General features: G+C 55.9%; 3 protein-coding genes across 3 annotated transcripts in view; 2 read left to right on the forward strand and 1 right to left on the reverse strand.

Moving 5' to 3' along the window:
- PTSG_07496 (hemagglutinin/amebocyte aggregation factor) overlaps positions 1–9,750 on the forward strand; it is a 12,757-nt gene extending 3,007 nt beyond the window's left edge. Inside the window, exons 4-15 of the mRNA XM_004990945.1 lie at positions 319–444; positions 663–782; positions 1,047–1,138; positions 1,333–1,458; positions 1,701–2,016; positions 2,306–2,356; positions 2,500–2,580; positions 2,821–5,195; positions 5,497–6,471; positions 6,749–6,991; positions 7,222–8,746; positions 9,096–9,750. Coding sequence (XP_004991002.1) covers positions 319–444; positions 663–782; positions 1,047–1,138; positions 1,333–1,458; positions 1,701–2,016; positions 2,306–2,356; positions 2,500–2,580; positions 2,821–5,195; positions 5,497–6,471; positions 6,749–6,991; positions 7,222–8,746; positions 9,096–9,346 — 6,281 coding nt within the window. The 3' untranslated portion in view covers positions 9,347–9,750. The remainder of the gene's footprint in view (positions 1–318; positions 445–662; positions 783–1,046; positions 1,139–1,332; positions 1,459–1,700; positions 2,017–2,305; positions 2,357–2,499; positions 2,581–2,820; positions 5,196–5,496; positions 6,472–6,748; positions 6,992–7,221; positions 8,747–9,095) is intronic.
- A 20-nt stretch (positions 9,751–9,770) lies between these two features.
- Positions 9,771–16,161, forward strand: PTSG_07497 (uncharacterized protein). Its single transcript, XM_004990946.1, has 17 exons — positions 9,771–9,853; positions 9,998–10,179; positions 10,513–10,648; positions 10,805–10,934; positions 11,179–11,375; positions 11,572–11,643; positions 11,897–12,034; positions 12,296–12,427; positions 12,582–12,659; positions 12,843–12,935; positions 13,136–13,194; positions 13,449–13,523; positions 13,748–13,858; positions 14,084–15,023; positions 15,205–15,315; positions 15,641–15,748; positions 15,978–16,161. Exons 1-17 carry the CDS (start codon positions 9,784–9,786, stop codon positions 16,037–16,039), a joined length of 2,694 nt encoding a protein of 897 aa, XP_004991003.1. The 5' UTR covers positions 9,771–9,783; the 3' UTR covers positions 16,040–16,161.
- A 3-nt stretch (positions 16,162–16,164) lies between these two features.
- Positions 16,165–20,000, reverse strand: part of PTSG_07498 (beta-glucosidase) — a 7,392-nt gene continuing 3,556 nt past the window's right edge. The window contains exons 12-20 of the mRNA XM_004990947.1: positions 19,939–19,964; positions 19,681–19,734; positions 18,965–19,372; positions 18,485–18,570; positions 18,115–18,304; positions 17,479–17,778; positions 17,110–17,263; positions 16,755–16,921; positions 16,165–16,495 (exon numbers count right to left, since the gene is read on the reverse strand). Coding sequence (XP_004991004.1) covers positions 16,370–16,495; positions 16,755–16,921; positions 17,110–17,263; positions 17,479–17,778; positions 18,115–18,304; positions 18,485–18,570; positions 18,965–19,372; positions 19,681–19,734; positions 19,939–19,964 — 1,511 coding nt within the window. The 3' untranslated portion in view covers positions 16,165–16,369. The remainder of the gene's footprint in view (positions 16,496–16,754; positions 16,922–17,109; positions 17,264–17,478; positions 17,779–18,114; positions 18,305–18,484; positions 18,571–18,964; positions 19,373–19,680; positions 19,735–19,938; positions 19,965–20,000) is intronic.

Here is a 20,000-nt window from a genome sequence, read left to right on the forward strand (position 1 = left end):
CAACAACAACAACAACAACAACAACAACAACAACAACAACAACAACAACAACAACAACAACAACAACAACAACAACAACAACAACAACAACAACAACAACAACAACAACAACAACAACAACAACAACAACAACAACATGCCCTGTTGCTGATGGGTTGGCTGCAAGTACACGTGTTCGCGTACAGTGTGTCTCATGTACACCTTTCTCCAACCAACAGCACATGCCAAAGTTCAACACCATCTCGACACCACCGTCACATGATCGTACTCACGATTCTGACTCACCAAATCCCTTCATCAACACCTCCTCATGAACAGGCGACACATGCACCTACGCATCGTGCAACACGGGCTACAAGCTCAGCCTCTTTGGCAGTGAATCCCGCACGTGCGGCTGGTCCGGACTTGATCCAGGCTGGTCAGGCACAGCCAAGCAATGCGAAGGTGTGAATAGCTTTGTGCTCGCTGCTTTCTGTGTGCAACTTGCAACTTGCAGCTTGCTACTTGCTGCTCGCAACTTGTTGCTTGCTCCTTGGAATTGGGAAACGAGGCGATGTTGCGAGAAGGAGAACCCACCATGTTGTTGGTGTTCCACGCGTTCACGACACCCACATGCCGTTACCCTCACGCCTGTCTCTGTTGATCCCCGTGACCTTGAACAGACATTGACGAGTGCGCCACTGGGCAGCACAACTGTCCTGATGGGGCCATCTGCAGCAACACCGACGGCTCGTTCACGTGCAACTGCGAGTACGGCACGCTCTCCGGCGGCGAGTGCTACGGTGCGTTTTTATATGCTTGCGTGCACGTGCGTGTATGTGTATGCGTGATTGTTAGTGTGTGTGTGCTTTGTGCAGTCGTGTATGTGTGCAAATTATTAGTGTGCATGTACTCGCGTCTCGTATATATGTGTGGGTGTTGTTGCGGATCGAACCCTCCCTTCGTCCTCACACCCTCCCCCCTACACCCCCTATCCTCACACCAACGCAAATGACACTCACGCTTGCATGGTGTGACGCGCCTGGCTGTTTGCTCTCACCTTGCAGTTGCACCCCCTTCCAGCAGCATGTCTGTCTACCTCACGTCTCTGTACTTCACCCTTTCTGGTGGCTGGACAAGCGAGTTCCCAAAGTACCAGGTTTGTTTGCATTGGTGCTGGTTTGGTGGTGATGTTGGTGTGTCCGCGTCCTGTTATTGCACCTGTCATTTCTTTCCACGTTGTTTGTTCGATACAAGCGTTGTTCTGATCCAGCGTGTCTCACTCGACCACATCGCCACCATCGCCACCATCGCCATCATCACCACCACCACCACCACCATCCTGCAAACCAGATTTCCGTTGCACGGTGGGCGTACGACCTGTCATCGTACGAGAACGTTGCCGGCTACCCCAAGACCGTGTCTGGCTCCATCTCATCCCACACAGCGTCAGGCCTCGATGCTGGCACGCGCTATCACGTACGTACAGGGAATGCTGAAGTTGTCTTTATATTCGAGTGTGGCAGCAAACTGATACCCGCATGATCGCACTGCCTGTTGCCCCACGGCCCCTCGTCCACTCTGTCCACGACCACGACCCCCCCCCCCCTTTTCACACGTTTCAAAACACACACACACACACACACACACACACACACACACACACACACACACACACACACACACACACACACACACACACACACACACACATTGTGCAGGTGACGGTGACTCCGCTGCATACGAACGGTGACGAGCTGACTCACTTCACCAAGACCGTGTACTACAGCGGGAGCACAGATGCACAGACCCCCTGCGGCTGTGGTGGCTCCTCAGGTGCACCCACGGACTTCAAAGTGAAGCAGTTCAAGGGTCACATCCTGTTTGAGTGGGCAGACCAGAGTCAATGCGAGTCTGCGTTCACATTCACGCGCAATGGTGTCGGTCTCGCCGCCCGCTTCGATGTGACGGAGCAGCAGGCCTGCGGTGCCGTCCAGAAGCCCCTCTCAATCTCCGACGATCTCACCATCCAGTCACGTGAGTGCTGACACGCATGTGTGTTGGTTTGCTTGTGCGCGTCGTGTGTACGTGTGTGTGTGTGTGTGTGTGTGTGTGTGTGTGTGTGCGTGTGTGTGTGTGTGTGTGTGTGTGTGTGTGTGTGTGTGTGTGTGTGTGTGTGTGTGTGTGTGTGTACGCGTGTGTGTTTATGCGATTGCGAACGTGTGCACGCATACTATATGGGCCATTGTTTGTGTTGCGGGAACGAAACCACGAACTCACACACCATCCCATTACCTATCGTTGCCGACCCTTCTTTCCTTGACAGCGGGCGGTTATGCCGAGGTCGACTCGTCCATCAACTACAAGCTGCCAGACGGTGAGTGGAATGTACACGCACACACGCACATATGCATTTGCCCACTCACCCACCACTCGCGCAACACTCGCCCTCCGACACTTCAGCCTCCATCAGGTCTAACCGCTACTCCATTCATGACTGTCTGCTTCCGTCTCACGCAGGGTCGTTTTATCTCCGCCTGAGCACTGCGGTTGAGGAAGGGGAGATGCGCCTGAAGTACCCGCGGGAGCTCCAGCGCGATGGTGGGTTGAGCACACAACTGCAATGATTTGTCCCTGCCACTTTGTTTTTACACACATCCCAACACACGCCTACACACACACAGACACAGACACACACACAGACACACACACACATGCACACACACACAGACACACACAGACACACACACACACACACACACTGACATACATGCCTACACAAGCATGTATTTACCCCGCCACCACATCTCAACAAACGCATTCTCTTTTTTTGCTTTGCAGGAGGCCACTTTGCGTCCACAAGCACGACCACGACGGCTGCGCCGCAGGGTGTGCCTGACGACGAGAACCGCTACTACCCCGGCACATCCTCGCCCGTCGCATCCGTGACGGAGTGCAAGGACCTGTGTGACATCCGCTCCTCCTGGTGCATCGCCTTTGTTGTGCAGACGAAAGGCGACGACACGCTTGTGTGCCATCAACTGCGTGTTGTGGAGACGGCTGCCCTCAAAAGCGGCGAGAAGAAGGCCGTGTCGTACGAGCGCGTCACCGTGTCTGGCACGGGCGTGTCTGGCTCCTACATCTTCGACGGCACGCAGGACGACTGCGAGCAGGCGTGTACCGATTCCGGGTCGTGTGTCCTGACCATGGTGGACTCGGGCGTGTGTGGCATCATCAACAGCGCCGTGACAACAGGAACACCAGCCAGCTCCATTCACGCCAGCCTGGATCCTGACTTCAGTCGCCGCATCCCAGGCCCAGAGCCAGGCAGGACGCAGACGTACTGCATTGCCGCGACCAACCCCACCTGGTACACGGAGGGCGGGTACAGTTCGGGCCAGACGTGCACATCGTACACGATCCAGTGGGAGAGCCAGCTTGAGGGCCAGATTACCATCGACTCCAAGGAGATCCACCTCCCTGTTGAGCACGTGGAGATTGAGTACGAGATTGGGCCCATCCGCGGCCGCCGCGTCACCAACGAGGACGGCAAGTTCTTCATCCACATCCTCACAGACCAGCTGCAAGGCAACCGCCACCGCATCACGCTCCGCTTCTCCAAGACCACGGGCAACATCAAGCACACCTTCACCTGCGGTGGCATCGCATGCACAGAGACCACGCTCATCATGGAACACCTTCGCTTCGACCACCAGGTCAACGTCAAAGACACCACCTCCCTCCCCTTCAGTGGTATCGTCTCCATTGGCGGCACGGAGCACGAGGGCCTTCCTGACGGCTGCCCGCTCAAGGACGTTGAGGTGTGCTTGTACGACCGCCACCAGGCCAACACCCTCATCAACTGCGATGTGACAGACTCCAAGGGCCGCTACCTCGTGCGCGCTGTTCTCGGCACATCTGTCACCGTAAGCCTTGCGTACGGCAACTCGTCGCACACGTTTGAGCGCGTCACCTACGACCAGGACGCAGCCAACGCCCCTTCAGGCATCCTGCAGACCATCAATGCTCTGAATTCGCTCGAGCGCACACCATACTACGACGTGACGGACGGCAAGTTCTGGGAGAACATCAACTTCAAGGACACAACCTCTGATACGGCGACCGTCGACATTGCTGGCGGGCTGTGCAACCTCAACCTGGGCGATGCGGTGATGGAGTTCCGGTATGACGCGTGCCCAACATGGGTGAAATCACGCACCATTTCTGACCGGCTGTCCAAGTGGACGCTGCCAGCGCAGATCATCACGGTGCGCTTCAAGGAGATTACGCGCAACTACGAGGTTCGCGGCGAGATCACGCGCTACTTCTCGGCCAAGCTGGGCAACTCGCGGTCGCTGTACTTGGACCTGCGCAATCCGCAGGAGGACGACGAGGACAAGAAGACGGTGCGATTCGAGTACCACCCGCCACCGCAGCTGAGCGTTGAGTTTGACAAGGAGGAGAAGCACAACTGTAACAGCACAGAGGGCGATCGCCCGCTGCACGTCATCAAGCAGAACGTGGAGCTGAAGGCGACCGTCAAGGTGATTGAGGACTACGGCGAAGGCGTGGGCACGTGCGATGCGGTGCCGGGCCAGATTGAGGTTGAGAACCAGTTGGGCGAATCACCAGCCACGGTTGATGCACTCAACGCCACCACCTCCCTCACGGACAAGCAGCTGAACAAGCTGAAGCTGTGCTACGACACGTGCCTCATGGACGTGAAGATGGACGAAGAGCTCAAGAATGGCGAGACGGTGTACTCCAACACGCGCATTGAGCTGAACATCATGACTGGCGAGCCGGAGACCAACCCACAGGCCGTCAACCCCGAGAACCCGTACTCTAAGCTCTTCCGCGTCACCATGCACAATCTCCCACAGGACCCCGTCAGCGTGTACGAGAAGGTGGTGGTGGTTGGCGACAAGGTCATCTCCAAGTACTTCAGCGTGCCCTTCCCGCGCTATCAGCCGCTTACAGTCATTCAGGACCCGCCCGGTGGCCTGTCCACCGTCACCTACTCCAAGGCGTACACCAACTTCCTTGTGGATTCCCACACCCACGAGGAGTACCATGGCTTCTACTTCACCACGGGGCTTGCTCCCGTCAAGGTGGAGACGGGTGTGCAGCAGTGCGTTGGCCTCGGTGCTGCCGTGTGTACCAAGGTGGCGGACACGGAATCCACCCCGTTCAAGCTGACGGTCGACCAAACTCACGTCAGTGGATGTTTGTGTGTGTGTGTGTGTGTGTGTGTGTGTGTGTGTGTGTGTGTGTGTGTGTGTGTGTGTGTGTGTGTGTGTGTGTGTGTGTGGGTGTGTGTGTGGGTGCGTGCGTGCGTGTGTGTGTGTGTGTTTGCGTGATTACGCGCATGTGTTTCGAGTTGACGAGACTGAAGCATCGTGAGCTTGCCTTGCTTACCACACACACACACACACTCACTCACTCACTCACTCAATCACAAACGCTGTCGCCGTGCGACCCCACTCTCTGTCCTGTCCAATTCTTTTACTCCACCAGACCTTTGGCAACATGGATCCGGACGACAACTACGGCACAGAGCGCGTGTGGTCGTTTGAGATTGAGCTGACGACCTCTGACGATGTGATGACGGCTGGGGAGCGATCCGACATGTTCCTCGTGCCCGCCCTCAACGTGGTGTGGCTGGAGACGGAGGAGGTGTCGTTCGACGTGGAGCAGTGCCAGGCGGCCAAGGAGACCAAGGTCAAGTGGAGCCTCGAGGGTCAGGACAACAGCGAACTGATCACGTGGCTCTCTGCGTTTGAGATTGAGAACAAGGAGTTGCCGGACCTGCGCAAGCTGCTCGCTCTCGCCGAACAGCCGCCGGGCGATGATGACGACGACGATGAGACGGAGGCTGACCGGCTGGAGAAAGTTGCGGAGTTGAAGCGGGCAATCAAGGCGTGGGAGGACAACCTGGACCGCAACAAGGAGGTGCGCGACAAGGCAGCAGCAGGCACGCTTGACCCCGTGCAGGACCTGTGGAGCAAGACCTCAGCGGAACACGACTGCGCGCCGCCGTTGTCCATGATCGAGAACCCGAAGAAAGCGTCGAAGCTGCTGAGCGAAGCGTCCAAGGTGAACCGGTGCGACGGCTTTGGTGCTGCCCACATCAAGGATGACGCAGGCAAGGGCATCTCGCTCGCCCCGCACGATCTGATTGACGGCGCCACAGACCTGGACGACAAAGAGGCGTCAGACCAGGACAAGCAGGACTTGCGCAGCATCAAGACGATCAAGTTCTCTGGCGGCGGGTCCACGTACACGTTTGGTTTTGACCTTGAGCAGACCAAGTCGGCCGTTGGCGGCAGCTCCCGCACGCACGAGGTGACAGCCGGTGTCGATGTTGAGTTTGGATTCAAGGTCTTTGGCGTGGGCATGAGCTTTGAGCTGTCCACGGGCTACAACTACGAAGGAACGACAGCCGAGGAGCATGAGGCCGGCGTCACCACGGGGACACACATCGAATTCACTGTGAGTGTCATGTGTGTGGTTTGTGTGTGTGTGAATGTGAATGTAAATGTGAACGCGCGGGAGTTTTGCTTGTGGTGGTGGTGCTTCCTTGCGTTGATGGAGTTTGTGGGCGTTGATGGAGTTTGTGGGCGTTGGGGGCTTGTTTGCCTTGATAAAGGTTTGTTGGTGTGAAATACTTGTATGTTTCGCTCACGTGCAAGCGGTTGTTCATGTGCAAGCATTCGCTCATTCCGCCACCATCACCACCACCTCCACAATCGTCATCGTCACTTTGCAGCTTGGCGATCCCGATCCACTGGATGTCTTTGATGTGCAAGTGTTCCTGCACCCCGACTACGGCACGCTCGTCTTCCACACCACCTCTGGCCAGTCGTCGTGCCCGCACGAGCCCAACACCGTGCAGCTGGAGAAGCCGAGTGTGAGTGTTCTGAAGCGGCCAGAGGCGCCCGTGCTGCCCGGCGAACCCGCCGTGTTTGAGCTCCTGCTCAAGAACGACGGACCCATGACTTCCGACTTTAACGTGAGTGTGGTCGCGTGATTGCGGTGGTTGTTGTTGTGTGGTTGTGTTTGAGCTTGCATTGCATGCATTCATTGTGGCGGCATTCCTTGTCCTGGTATGGTCAGCAACAGTTGAGCAGACACGTGTCCTGCACGTTCCCACATATTTACACTTTGTTCTCACAATCATCTCATCTCCCCTCCTCCACTCCTCCGAACTCCGGTCCCCGTCCCATCCCACAACATGCGCAGCTGTTTTATCTGTCGTGGCTGAACCAAGATGGGCTTGAAGTTGTAGCCAACGGACAGGCGCTGGAGACGGCACTCATCTTTGAGGGCTTCCCAGGCAACTCGGCAAAGTACATCACCATCACCGTGAACCAGGGCCCCAACAAGTTCAAGTACGACCCAGTCGCCATTGGCTGGCGGTCGCTGTGCGAGGCCGACAGGCACCCCGACAACGGCTACATCACGGACGAGGTGACTAGCGTGGAGTACGTGTACTTGGAGGCCGAGTTCCTGCAGCCGTGCAGCCCGGTGAAGCTTGTTGGCGAGATTGGCGAGTCTGGCGCGTTCACCCTCAACCAGGAGACGATGGAGCAGGACTACAAGCCCGGCCAGATCCGCGTCGTTGCCTTCAACCCGGACCACGCCGAGCGCACGTGGCTGGAGGACGATCGCCTGGAGAAGGTCGTCATCGAGTTCAAGCCCGTCAACTCGTACATCTGGCTGCTGGCCCGCGACGAGAACGGCGACGCGCTGGATATCCGCAAGCGCGAGAACGAGTACGGCTACATCACGTCATGGTGGGACGCGTCCACGCTGCTTGAGGGCGACTACCACCTCCGCATCCGCGCGCAGTGCCAGGCGTCCATCAACGAGATGCCCGATGGCATTGACGAGAAGCTGTCGTCCGTTGCGCTTGGTGTCGTTGATCGCGACCCGCCGGTCGTGTTTGGATTCCCGGAGCCCGCGGATGGCGAGTTCTTCCCTGGCGACGAGATCTCGTTCCAGTTCAACGAGGACGTGGAGTGCCGGCAGCCGTTCATCTTCCAGGTGTCGTTGACGGTGGAGGACTACGACCGCGACTTCAACAATAACAACATGGTGATTGTGTGCGAGGGCCGCAAGATCTCCATGTCCCTTCGCCGCGGGTTCCGCTACGACGAGGTCAACGGCCTCTCCGCCACAGTCGTCATCGAGAACGTCAAGGACCTCAACGGCAACCAAATGGAGTTCCCGCCCGAGCACAAGTTCAAGTTCGCTGAGCTGACGCTTGAGGACGCAAGCGCATCTGTGAGCGGGTTGGAGCTTGACATTCCATTCCAGGCCGTGTATCTGGACACGGCGTCTGTCATCTACACCAACTTCACCCGCGACCTTGCGCGCGAGATTTCCGGGCTTGTTGGCGTGCCGGCCTACCGTGTGGAGATTGTGCTGGTTGAGCCAGTCGACGAGAACGACTACACGCAGGGCACGAGCGTGACGCTGAAGTTTGCGCCTGCATCAACGCAACCGCCAGCGAATCAGCGTCGGCGCAGGGCCACGGAGGACCTGAATCTCTCCGCAACGCAGCTTGCATCCCTGCTACAGGAGAAGCTTCAGAACACGACGCTTGTGGAGACGCTGCCTGTGCTATCGAGCACCAAGGCGGACGCGCAGGTGAGCGTGGAGGTTGAGCCGTCCAGCGAAGATGTGACGCAGGCAGCGGCAGCGGCGGCAGCGTCGTCATCGCTCTCCTCCTCTTCCACTTCCTCTTCTGACTCCTTCAAGATTGGTGAGTTAGTTGACCGGGCGCGGTGTGTGTGTGTGCATGTGTTTGTACTGAGTGTGTATGAGTGTGGGTGTATATGTGTATGTGTGTGTATGAGTGTGGGTGTATATGTGTATCTGAGTGTGTGTGAATGTGTTTGGGTGTGTGTGGGTATGTGTGTGCGTGTGCGTGTGCGTGCGTGTACTTGTGTATGCATGTATCTGAGTGCGTGCGTGTGTGTGTGTTGTGTGTCGTTGGTGTGCTGTTGGAAGGGGACACCGGTATGTTGTCTGCTGCTTTCTTTGTGTGTTACGCTTTTGTTCGCTCGCATGCTCACGTTCATTGCTCCCTTTGGTTGCCGCTTCCACAACAGACACGTCACTGGCCCTGAACATCACCATCGTGGCACAGCTGCTTGTCGTGCTCATCGTTCTAGCGCGAATGCACCTGTACGGGGTGAAGTCTCGGACGACAGAAGTTGACGGGTTCAGGGGCAGCGAAGCGAGCTGTGGCAGCACGGACAAGGCCAAGACGAAGACCACAACTAACACGTGGTACAAGCCGTGGTCAAAGTCTGGCAAGGTGGAGCCGTTCACACCCGAGCCAGCAGAGTCGGCCGTGTGAATGCAGTGCAGTGCAATGGAGGGCACGTTTTTGATCCAAATCCACAGACAAGTTACGCGATCATCATGTGCATGTGTGATGGTGGGTGATGCTTATTTTGTTCTTGGCTGGTGCCAATGGTCAATGTGCGAGTTGGTTTGAGTGTTTGTGTCGTTGTATCGTTGAGTTGAATTGTGGACAGTTGTGCGTTGTTGTGTGCGATGTGTTACTTCTATTTCTTCTTCTTCTTGAGTTACATTTGAGTTGTGCGACGCACATATGAGCTGGCGAGTGCTGTGTGACATCATCATTGTGGCTGTTGTGATTTGAGACAAATGAACACAGTGTGGAGCAACAGCAACAGCAACTCATGGACATGAACGCAAAGCGCGTTAGCCAAACAAGAAAAACGAAGCAAGAAGGACCTCCAATCATTTTCAATTATCCAATCAATCGAAATGATCGCGCTGCCGCTGCGTGTGTTGGTGGTGGTGATTGTTTGGGCTGTCGTCGCAGGCACCGCGGACGGTGAGCCGGAGGGGCGTGGTGGATGAGGGACATGCGCCATGGATGAACACCTGGCTTGTTCCGGGGTGGGGTTTGGTGGGACTATGTGGTTTCACTCGTGGCTGTTGCTGATCGGTCACATCATGCTTTTGTGTGCTTGTGCAGGCAACTTTGTTGGCCAGTTGACGGTGACCGTCCTCAACGCAACCCTCAGCCAGGCTCGCGACACACACGTGGATCTGCGACTGGAGGAGGGCACGATCGATCGCACAGAGAGCACGGCCGTTGTGTTTGCCAGCTCCGAACCTGTGTGGAACGAGACCTTTGTCTTTGCCAATGCTGCATTCGTAAGTAGGCTTTGTGTGTGTGCGTGTGTGTGTGTGTGTGTGTGTGTGTGTGTGTGTGTGTGTGTGTGTGTGTGTGTGTGTGTGTGTGTGTGTGTGTGTGTGTGTGCGTGCGTGTGTGTGTGCGTGTGTGCGTGTGTGTGTGCGTGTGTGCGTGCGTGTGCGTGTGTGTGTGCGTGCGTGTGTGCGTGCGTGCGTGCGTGTGCGTGTGTGTGTGTGTGCGTGCGTGCGTGCGTGCGTGCGTGTGTGTATGTGCGTGATACTCTTTATGCTTCTCGTTCTGTGCGTTGTGACGCAATGTGATGTTGACCTGGTGCTCATCATCAACCGATGCAGGAGCTGTTGGAGATTAGCTTGCAGACTGCATCATCAACACTGTTGAAATTCACGGTGACGGACTTCCAGACCAACGGCAACTTGCAGTTCTTCAACACAGCGCACAGAATCCATGTCTACATCGAGTTTACTCCAGGTACGCTGCCTTCCTTGTGCTCTTGCCATTATTCTTCCTCCTTATCCCATCCTAGAACGCAGTGGAACAGCCCTAGAAGCAGTTCGCCAACCTTTAATCCTCTCTCACCCTAACCTGCCCCATTCTCCTGTTCGTGCCTCCCATATCACGCAACAGATCCACAAGAGTACAACTGCGTGGATGTGGCGCAGTTGTTTCCGACATGCAAGCACACATGTGACGGCCCTGTCCGAAACACGTACACCATGTGCTGGAGCGACTTCTACCAGGACCACGTCAAGATCGAGTGCGAATGCGTGTGTGTGTGTGCGTGCGTGCGTGTGTGTGTGTATGTGCGTGTGTGTACGAGTGTGTGTGTGTGTGTGCGTGTGTGTGCGTATGTGTGTGTGTGTGTCTTCTGTGCTATTTGCGCATGTATACAATTGTGGGCGTGTGATCATGTGTCTTCTCTATGCGTGTGCATGTCTTATCTTTGTGCATCTTTTCTTGTTCATACTGCACCATCTCATGAGCACTTGGCATCCCTGCAGTGACTGCGCTGGTGTGGACCGGGCGTGTGTGTGGAGTTCCGGCACGAGCCAGACGTGCCCGGATGCAGACTTTGTGCCCACAGATTGCGGTTGCAGCGACCTGTTTCTCAAGAACACGACATGCGTGACCTTTACCGATTGCGTCAGCGCGGGCGATCATTACGCCATCGACCGTGTCCACCACAACCTCTGTGTTCGTGAGTTGCCTTGCGAGAGTGTCAGCCGTGTTCGTGCTCCACTCGTGCTCCCGCTCACGAGCGCATGTGGTGTATTGTGACATGATATGCCACTATTTAGCGCACCCACACATCTTCCACACCCACACTCAGCCTTTCTCACCACCACCACCACCATCACGACCACCACCACCACTGCGGCATTATCGTCTGCCAGCCATCTCAGAGTGTGGTCCTCATGAATACGAGTTTTCACCGCCCAGCACATCCGTCGATCGCACATGCACATGCGAGTCAATGCGTGTATGCGCGTGCGTGTGTGTATGTGTATGTTTGCGTGTGGATGCGTGTGTGTACATGTGCGTACGTGTGCGTGTAAATGTGTGTGTGTGTGTGTGTAGATGCGTGTGCGTGTGGATGCGTGTGTACGGCCTGAACTCGACCCTCGAGCGCGGCTATTGTGGTCCAATCTCCCACTGTGATCACGCTTACCTTTCGTGCTGTCCTCACCCCGCGCTCATTTTCCGCATGCGTGCCACCAGCGTGCCCTGAGGAATGTGAAGCGTGCATTGACAAGGAGCAGTGCACATCTTGCATTGCCTCGCACGCACTCCATGACGGGATCTGCACACCCGAGTGCCCCTACCGCTACTTCAAGAACGCAGAAGGAATATGCCAACGTAAAACAGCTTGCTCTTGCAACGCATCACAACTACCGTTTTAGATCAATGTGAATGGTGGTGGTGGTGATGATGACAAAACCACAACCTCCACACACACACACACACACACACACTCTCTCTCTCTCTCTCTCTCACGCACACACACACACACACACACACACACTCACATTTTCATTCTTTTACATCTGCTCGCACCTGCTCGCTCGCATTTACCCACCTTCACATCCCCACCTGCGCACCCACTGCCTCTGACTGCAGAGTGTGGCAGCAACTGCGAAACTTGCGAGATCACGGCAGACACGTGCTTGACGTGCATTCAGGGCGGAGCACCGCCTTCGTGCACCTCCGAGTGCGACATCGGCCAGTTTGACTCTGGCTCAACATGCAGCGGTGAGGGCTTAAGTGCGTGTGTACGTGTACGTGCTATTGTGCAGACATCAGTTTGAGCGTGTTCGCGTGTGCATGCATAAGCATGCTTTTCCAACAAGCTAACGGGAGTGGGATGCTACTGTCCTGTTTCACATATTTACTTGTCTGGTTTCAGACTGTGATGACCCTTGCCACACATGCTTTGGGGATGATCAGGTCTGCACATCGTGTTCGGGTGCCGACTTGCTCACCGGTCAGTGGTGATCCCCGTCTTGAAACCTCTGATGTGATGTGATGTGATGCGATGACTTGGCAAGCACATGTGGTGCCCAATCTTGTGCTCGGCGTGGTTGCAAGCTCCCCACCCCCACCATCCCCACCACCATCCCCACCATCCTCGTCACCATCACGCGCATCCTCTGTTCCTGTGCATCAGTTTCCATGTCGGAGTGCGGCTCCAGCTGCCCCATCGTCGGCAGCTTTTCGCGTGATTCAATCGAGCAACAGCCCAACATCAACATCTGCTACCGTGAGTTTGCACACGTGTGTTTGATGATGAGGCCAATGTGCATGTTCTCTCGCGAATGCGTTGTTTTGTGGCTCTTTGCTTGCATGTGCTTGGGTATGTGTGTTGGTGTATGCTTGCGCATGTGTGCGCGCGTTTCGTACATGAGCACGCGTACTCACCGATTCCTTGTTGCCGCGGCGCGGTTGAACTGCCTTTACCAGCGTGCCGTTCCGGCTGCGGCACCTGCGACCGGCGTGGCGTGCAGTGCACATCGTGTCAGGTGCACACACACACACACACAGACACACACACACAGACACACACACACACAGACACACACACACACACACACAGACACACACACACACAGACACACACAGACACACACAGACACACACAGACACACACAGGCCCACACACACAGACACACACAGACACACACAGACATACACAGACACACACACACAGACGCGCAGACATGGTCATATATTCCTTGTCCCTCCTAATCCTCTTCGTCATCATTGATGCTCCAAGGGCGCTGACAAGCTGCGGGACAACGGAAAGTGTACTGACACTTGCCCGCCTGGCCACCTCGTTACTGGTAGCTCGGTGAGATATTGTGCACGTGAGCTAATGTTCTTTGAGGCCCTTCCTTTGCGCGTTGTATGGCAGCGTTGTGCTGTCATGCCGATCAAAGCACACTGCCGTTCTCCTGGGAGCCATTCCTGCCATCGAAACAATTGCTCTTTCTTCCTTCCCCATGACCACCACCACCACCACCACCACCACCACCACCACCACCACCACCACCACCACCACGACAACAACACCAGTCGTTTGAGTGCAGGAAGTGCGCCAACGGGTTCATCTCCACATCCGGTTCCAGCTGCTCGCCCTGCGGTCTGGGCGAATACCAGAAGGACGTGGGCGCATCCTCGTGCGATGTACGTTGTTGCTGTCACACGTGTCATCATCGTCGTCGTCGTTGTCGTCGTCTTTGTTGTTGGTGTCGTTGTTGTTGTCATCGTGCTGTGTTTGAAGCATGTTTTGCTGGCATTGCAGACTACCCTCCATCGAAACCAGCCTTGCACTGTCTGCTCATGCTTCAATCTCACGCTCGCTGCTGCCACCTGCAACTACGACGACTAATGTTGCCACTGCACGTGCAGATGTGTCCACCTGGAACGTTTCGCGCGGATCCTGCCGGGCACGCCCTCGCCAGCTGCACGCCGTGTGAACCCGGCACATTTTCCGGCGGACACACGTCCATGTGCATTACGTGCCACGATGGGGCCATTGCCCCAACATACGGCACACCGTCATGCATCCCCTGCCCCGAGAACACGTACAGCCTGGAGGACAAGACACGGTGCTTTCCCTGTCCCCCACGCACCTTCTCGTACCGAGGACAGTTCAAGTGCACAGACTGTGCCGAGATCTGTGAGTACGGGTGCACGGAATACGCTGAAAACTGCATCCCTGCACCGCCAACACCCATGGCGACGGTCGCTCTCGGCACCACGACTACGACTGTCACCGCAACCACGACGACGCCAATGCCGGCAATAACGACGACGGTGGGTGAAGTCACCTCGACAAGTGAGCAGACAACAGTGCAGGACGGGACCAGCACAAGCGATCCGGGGTCCCTACCACCATCAGCGTCACCATCGCCACCACAGCCATTGACGACGACGACGACAACAACAACAACAATGACAACCTTGTCACCTTCATCAGCAGCATCATCGTCGTCACCAGGCGCCCCCGCAACGACCACCACCACCACGGCGAGCAGCACGTCGTCTTCGTCGGCGCTCGCTGGCGGAAGTCGCAACAGCAGCAGCAGCAGTGGCACCATCCCCATCATTGCTGGTGCTGCCGCTGGGGCGGTGCTGGTGGCTGCACTCGTAGTCGTCCTCATTGTGCGGCGGCGGCGACAGACGCGCGTGCACAGCAAAGTGGGCCGGGCTGGGAAGGTGTTGTTGGAGAGCACGAACGGCGCCGATGGTGGCGGTGATGGTGATGGCAGCAGTGTACCACCAGCGGTGCTGTTGTCGGGCTTGAAGAGGAATCCTGTCTACAGCGCCGCAACCAGCACCGACGAGGGTGTGTTTGCGTGTGTGCTTTTCTGTGTGTTTGCTGTGTTTGCGCGTGTGTTTGCACGTGTGTTCATATTTGTTATGTCTCGCCCTGTGGTGTTGCTTTGCGTGTGCTCGTGCGGAATTTTGCGCTTTCTGGTGGATGACACCACTCAACCCCCTTTTGTGTTTGTGTCGCTCAACAACAGCCACCGCCGCGCACACGTGGGACGCGAGCACGTATGACGTTGTTGACCGGCGTGATGGCACTGCACCTCAAGCACAGCACTCGTGGAGCAACACGGCGTATGATGTTGGAGGTGCGGCAACGGCAAGCGCACGCGCACTCACTTTCACACACACACACACACAGACAGACAGACACAGACACAGACACAGACACACAGACAGACAGACACACACGCACGCATTTCATCGTCTTGCGCGACGCCTCCAAGCACAACGCACACAGACAGACAGACAGACAGACACAGACACAGACACAGACACACAGACAGACAGACACACACGCACGCATTTCATCGTCTTGCGCGACACCTCCAAGCACAATGCATCTGCCACTGTTTCCTCGGCTGTGTTGACGGCCCGTCTGGTTTGCGCTGTGGTCTGTTGCTGTGGTGACAGGGAGTGGAGAAAGCGCCTACGATGTGGTGCAGTCAACTGTTGGCGGCGACAGCAGCTCAGGACCGCAGCCTGAGCACGCGTGGAATGCGGCAGCATACGACGTCGGAGGTGAGGCTCTTGCACATGCAGTTTGTGCGTGTGTGTTGTGATGCGATGTGCGTGGCACCGCGCTGTGTTTTGTAACAACTTGTTATTCACCGACTTCACACACACATCACACCACACACGCACACATCACACACACTACACACACACACACATCACTCCACACACACACACACACACATCACTCCACTCACTCACACACACACCACACAAATCACACCACACTACTCAGAAGGGGAGCGAGGAAGCGGCAGTCAGTACGTATATGCTGCGCCTGCGAATGTGGATGTGTGACAGCGCCTTTTCATGGTCGTTGAGGGTTAGAGGTGCGTGACCATGTATGCGACGTTAAGGGTTTCCGATTCCAGCGAGTAGCTCTCTTCTCCATGCGAGTTGTAAACAAATTGCTTCATGAAGCATTGTGGTATGCACCATGTAATGTGTCAAACGCGTTGTCTTGAGGAGTGATGGGGACGGACAAAGGTGCACGCACACAGACACGTCAGCGTTGGAGGAGGTGAACAACACGTAATGGATTGCAAGTAACGAAAGCAGAGAAACAGTATCGTGAGCAGAAGGTGGAAGGGGATGTGAATGGAGAGGAAGGCAACCAAGTGCAAGGCATCAGTTGACGTGCACGGGAAAGGTGAGACGTGAATCGTGTCCAATGTGCACCAGCCACTCCCCAGCGCGGGCAACACGCTTGCCAGACGCGTCCACAAACGTCAGGTCGTGGGCATTGACAGAGAACTATGTGCAAGTGTGCAAGTGTGCGTGTGTTGAAATGTATATGTTGAAGTGTTTGGATGTTTTTGGGGAGTGAGCAGTGGATGAGGGCTTTGAGATCTGACGTGCATTCAAACGCACGGGACAAGACAAGAGTGCAATACAACACAAGCACAGACACATGCATTGAGTCACAGAGAAACAGACACAGACACAGAAACATAGAGGCAGCCAGGCAGCGTCAGACACAAAGCACGCCAGCAGCAGCCAAGAGTAATCGCACCTGGACGATGGTCCACTGCCCCGGGTTGAGGAATACGCGTTCAAAGCCAATGAGGGTCTTGATGGGGGCACCGAGCTCGGCTGGTGTCTTCGGTTCAACAAACACTTGCACCACATCCGCGCCGGCGACGCGCCCAACGTTCGTCACGTTCACCTCCACCCGCGTGACTGTGTGTGTGTGTGTGTGTGTGTGTGTGTGTGTGTGTGTGTGTGTGTGTGTGTGTGTGTGTGTGTGTGTGTGTGTGTGTGTGTGTGTGTGTGTGTGTGTGAGGGCGAATCAAGGTTGAAGGCTATGAAGGCGAGTGTAACGATGAAGCACTTTGGAGGAAAATGTTGTTGCAATTAACTCCACTCACATTCTGGTGCATCGTAGCGAATGAACTTGTGGTTCTGCTTGGCATCTTGAACGTATGTCTGCACGGTTGCCAAGCTGGTGTCCATCGTGTTGAGGTAGTGGATGTGATACGAGAATGACGTGTAGGACAGTCCTGTTCCATACTCATACACGGGCTGCAAGAGACATCAGGTGATGGGGAGGCAGACGTTCATGTGAGCATGTGCAAGCCTGTAAACAGACACGCATTCACAGACACACATTCACAGATACGCACACGCACACACAGACACGCACACACGCACACACGTACACATACACACACACACACACAGACACACAGACACACACACACACACACACACACACGCAGCCCTTCACAGGTGCCCACCTTGCCCGTGTAGAATCGGTAGGTGCGGCCGGGATTGCCTGACGTCTTGTTTGGCCGCATACCGTTATCGAGCATGGAGCACGCGTCAACATATGATCCCGGATAAATGGTATATGGGAGGCGCCCACCGGGGCTAACGGCGCCAAACACGACATCTGCCATGGCCTGACCACCCGACTGGCCAGGGTAGCCGCACCACAGGATGCCGGCTACGTTCTTGTTGGCCTTGATGGTGGACAAGTCAACAGCACCACCAGTCATCACAAACACAACGATGGGCGATTTGGCAGCAGCAGCGACCTAACGGGCGTTGTGGGTGTGGGGAGGATTGCGGCGTGGATGGATGAGGTGGTATCGTGTGAATGAAATCACGTTAAGAATCCGCAGACAGCCAAGAGAACACGCACACACACACATGCAGACAGGCCCACAGGCAGGCAGGAAGACAGGCCCACAGGCAGGCAGGAAGACAGGCAGGAAGACAGGCACACACAACGCAAGGTAATGCAACGTGTCATATACACCCACATACACAGACACACACACAGACACACACATAGACAAGACACAGACGCAGACACAGACACAGACAGACAGAACCCCCCCCCACACACCACGAAGACTGGCAGCGCGAACCTGTGCGACGAGGTCTTCTTGGTGTCCGGGAAGAGTGATGGACGTGCGGTCGTGCCCTTCACTCTCCTGTCCCTGATCCAATCCAACCACAACAACAACCGCATCCGCCTCTTTGGCGGCGGCAACAGCGGCGTCGAAGCCAGAGGTGTCCTTGCATGCAACGTCGCATCCCTTTGCGTACGTCACCGCCCTGTACACATGTCAATTGCATGCGCACGTGTGTTTGAATGTGTGCGTGCGCGTGCGTGCTTGTGTGTGACTGACAAAGGCATGTAGGGTTGCACAGAGAACAAGAGCAGGTGCAAACATGATGCACAGCAATCATCCGTCTGTGACTGCGTGGGTGCACGCGTGTATGGGCAAAGCGTACGCGCTGTAGTTCTTGAATCCTCGGACGGGTGAGATGAGGAAGGGGGCGGTGCCCTGGTAATTTCCTTGCATCACCGTCGTCGCATCCTAACACGTGCACATGACAACGGGCGTGATCACAAGCATGGGGACGGGTGACGTCAGCAATCAAACCTCGATGCCCAAATAAGACGGTAGAGCCAACACTGCTGGTGCTTGAACGCAGAAAAGCAGAAAAGCAGAGAAGCAGACAGACAGAGAGACGGAAGCGGCGGCAGGCATTTACTCACTTACACAGACACACACGCACAGACACACACGCACACAGACACAGACACAGACACATGCACACACACGCAAGCACACATGCACATGCACACATGCACATGCACGCACACACACACACACACGCACAGACACACACACACACACACACACACACACACACACAGAGATACAGACACAGACACAGACACAGACACACACACAATGCGTGCTATACCGCATTTGGGCCAATGAGCGCGACGTGCAGTCCGGTCTTGAGGGGCAAGCGCGCGTTCGTGTTCTTGAGCAGCACGATGCCCTGCTGTGCCGCCTCCAGCGCCAGCTGCTGGTTTGCCGGCGTGTTGACGCGCGCCACGCTGTAGTTGGTGTACGGTTGCTTGCTCACGGGGTCAAAGAGGCCCAGGCGAAACTGCACCATGAACAGGCGGTGGAGCGCAGTGTTGACCAGTTCGCGTGGCACCACGCCTTCCTGCATCGCCTTTGCCAGGTACTGCTGCACAAACGAGCCGCAGTCCGTGTCCATGCCAGCCTCCAGCACCGCTCTGATGGTCTCGCTCGTGTTGCGCGTGAACTTGTGCGAGTTGAGTACGTCAGCAACCGCGCCGCAGTCGGACGTGATGTAGCCCTGCGGTTGGCAGACGGCCGAGGGTGGGGGGGGGGAACGGAATAGAGAGTGTATTGCGTGTGTGTGTGATGTGTTTGTGAAGATTTGTGAATGTACCATGCTGTGACCGAGTTGTCAGGGTTGCAAAGACATGAGCAAGATCAACGAGTCAGCATAAGTGACTGCTGCGCACGATGATAAGCACCCACAGCATGTCTTTGTGCCCTTGACAGACGGAGAGACAGAGACAGAGAAAGAGGTAGAGACAGAGACACACATACACACATATTCTCCCTCCGTGTGGTAGCTGGGATGTGACATTAACTCACGTCGAAGCCCCACGACTCGCGGGCCATCACAGTCATGATGTCGCCGTTGGCGCACTGCAGCAGTGGTGCAATGGCGGTGAGTTGGAGCGGTGACGCAGGGGAAGTGGTTGCTTTGCTGATTGTGAAGCAACTCGCGTCGCTTTACAGATAGACAGACAGACAGGCAGGCAGACAGACAGACACATACACACAGGTACACACACAGGTACACACACACACAGGTACACACACACACAGACCACAGTTCCGCGCGCTCACCGAAGGGACGCCATTGACAGCGTTGTCTGCGAACAACACGAAAAATGCATCAACGAATGCAC

The sequence above is a fragment of the Salpingoeca rosetta genome, assembly GCF_000188695.1.
Source record: "Salpingoeca rosetta unplaced genomic scaffold supercont1.22, whole genome shotgun sequence".
Classification (NCBI taxonomy): Eukaryota; class Choanoflagellata; order Craspedida; family Salpingoecidae; genus Salpingoeca; species Salpingoeca rosetta.

What these genes read in the sequence shown, in the direction of transcription:
- PTSG_07497 (XM_004990946.1), top strand. Translation starts at nt 9,784, where the DNA reads ATGATCGCGCTGCCGCTGCGTGTGTTGGTGGTGGTGATTGTTTGGGCT. An exon ending in CGTCGCAGGCACCGCGGACG is followed by an intron (nt 9,854 to 9,997) that starts GTGAGCCGGAGG and finishes GTGCTTGTGCAG; the next exon opens with GCAACTTTGTTGGCCAGTTG. An exon ending in CACGGCGTATGATGTTGGAG is followed by an intron (nt 15,316 to 15,640) that starts GTGCGGCAACGG and finishes CTGTGGTGACAG; the next exon opens with GGAGTGGAGAAAGCGCCTAC.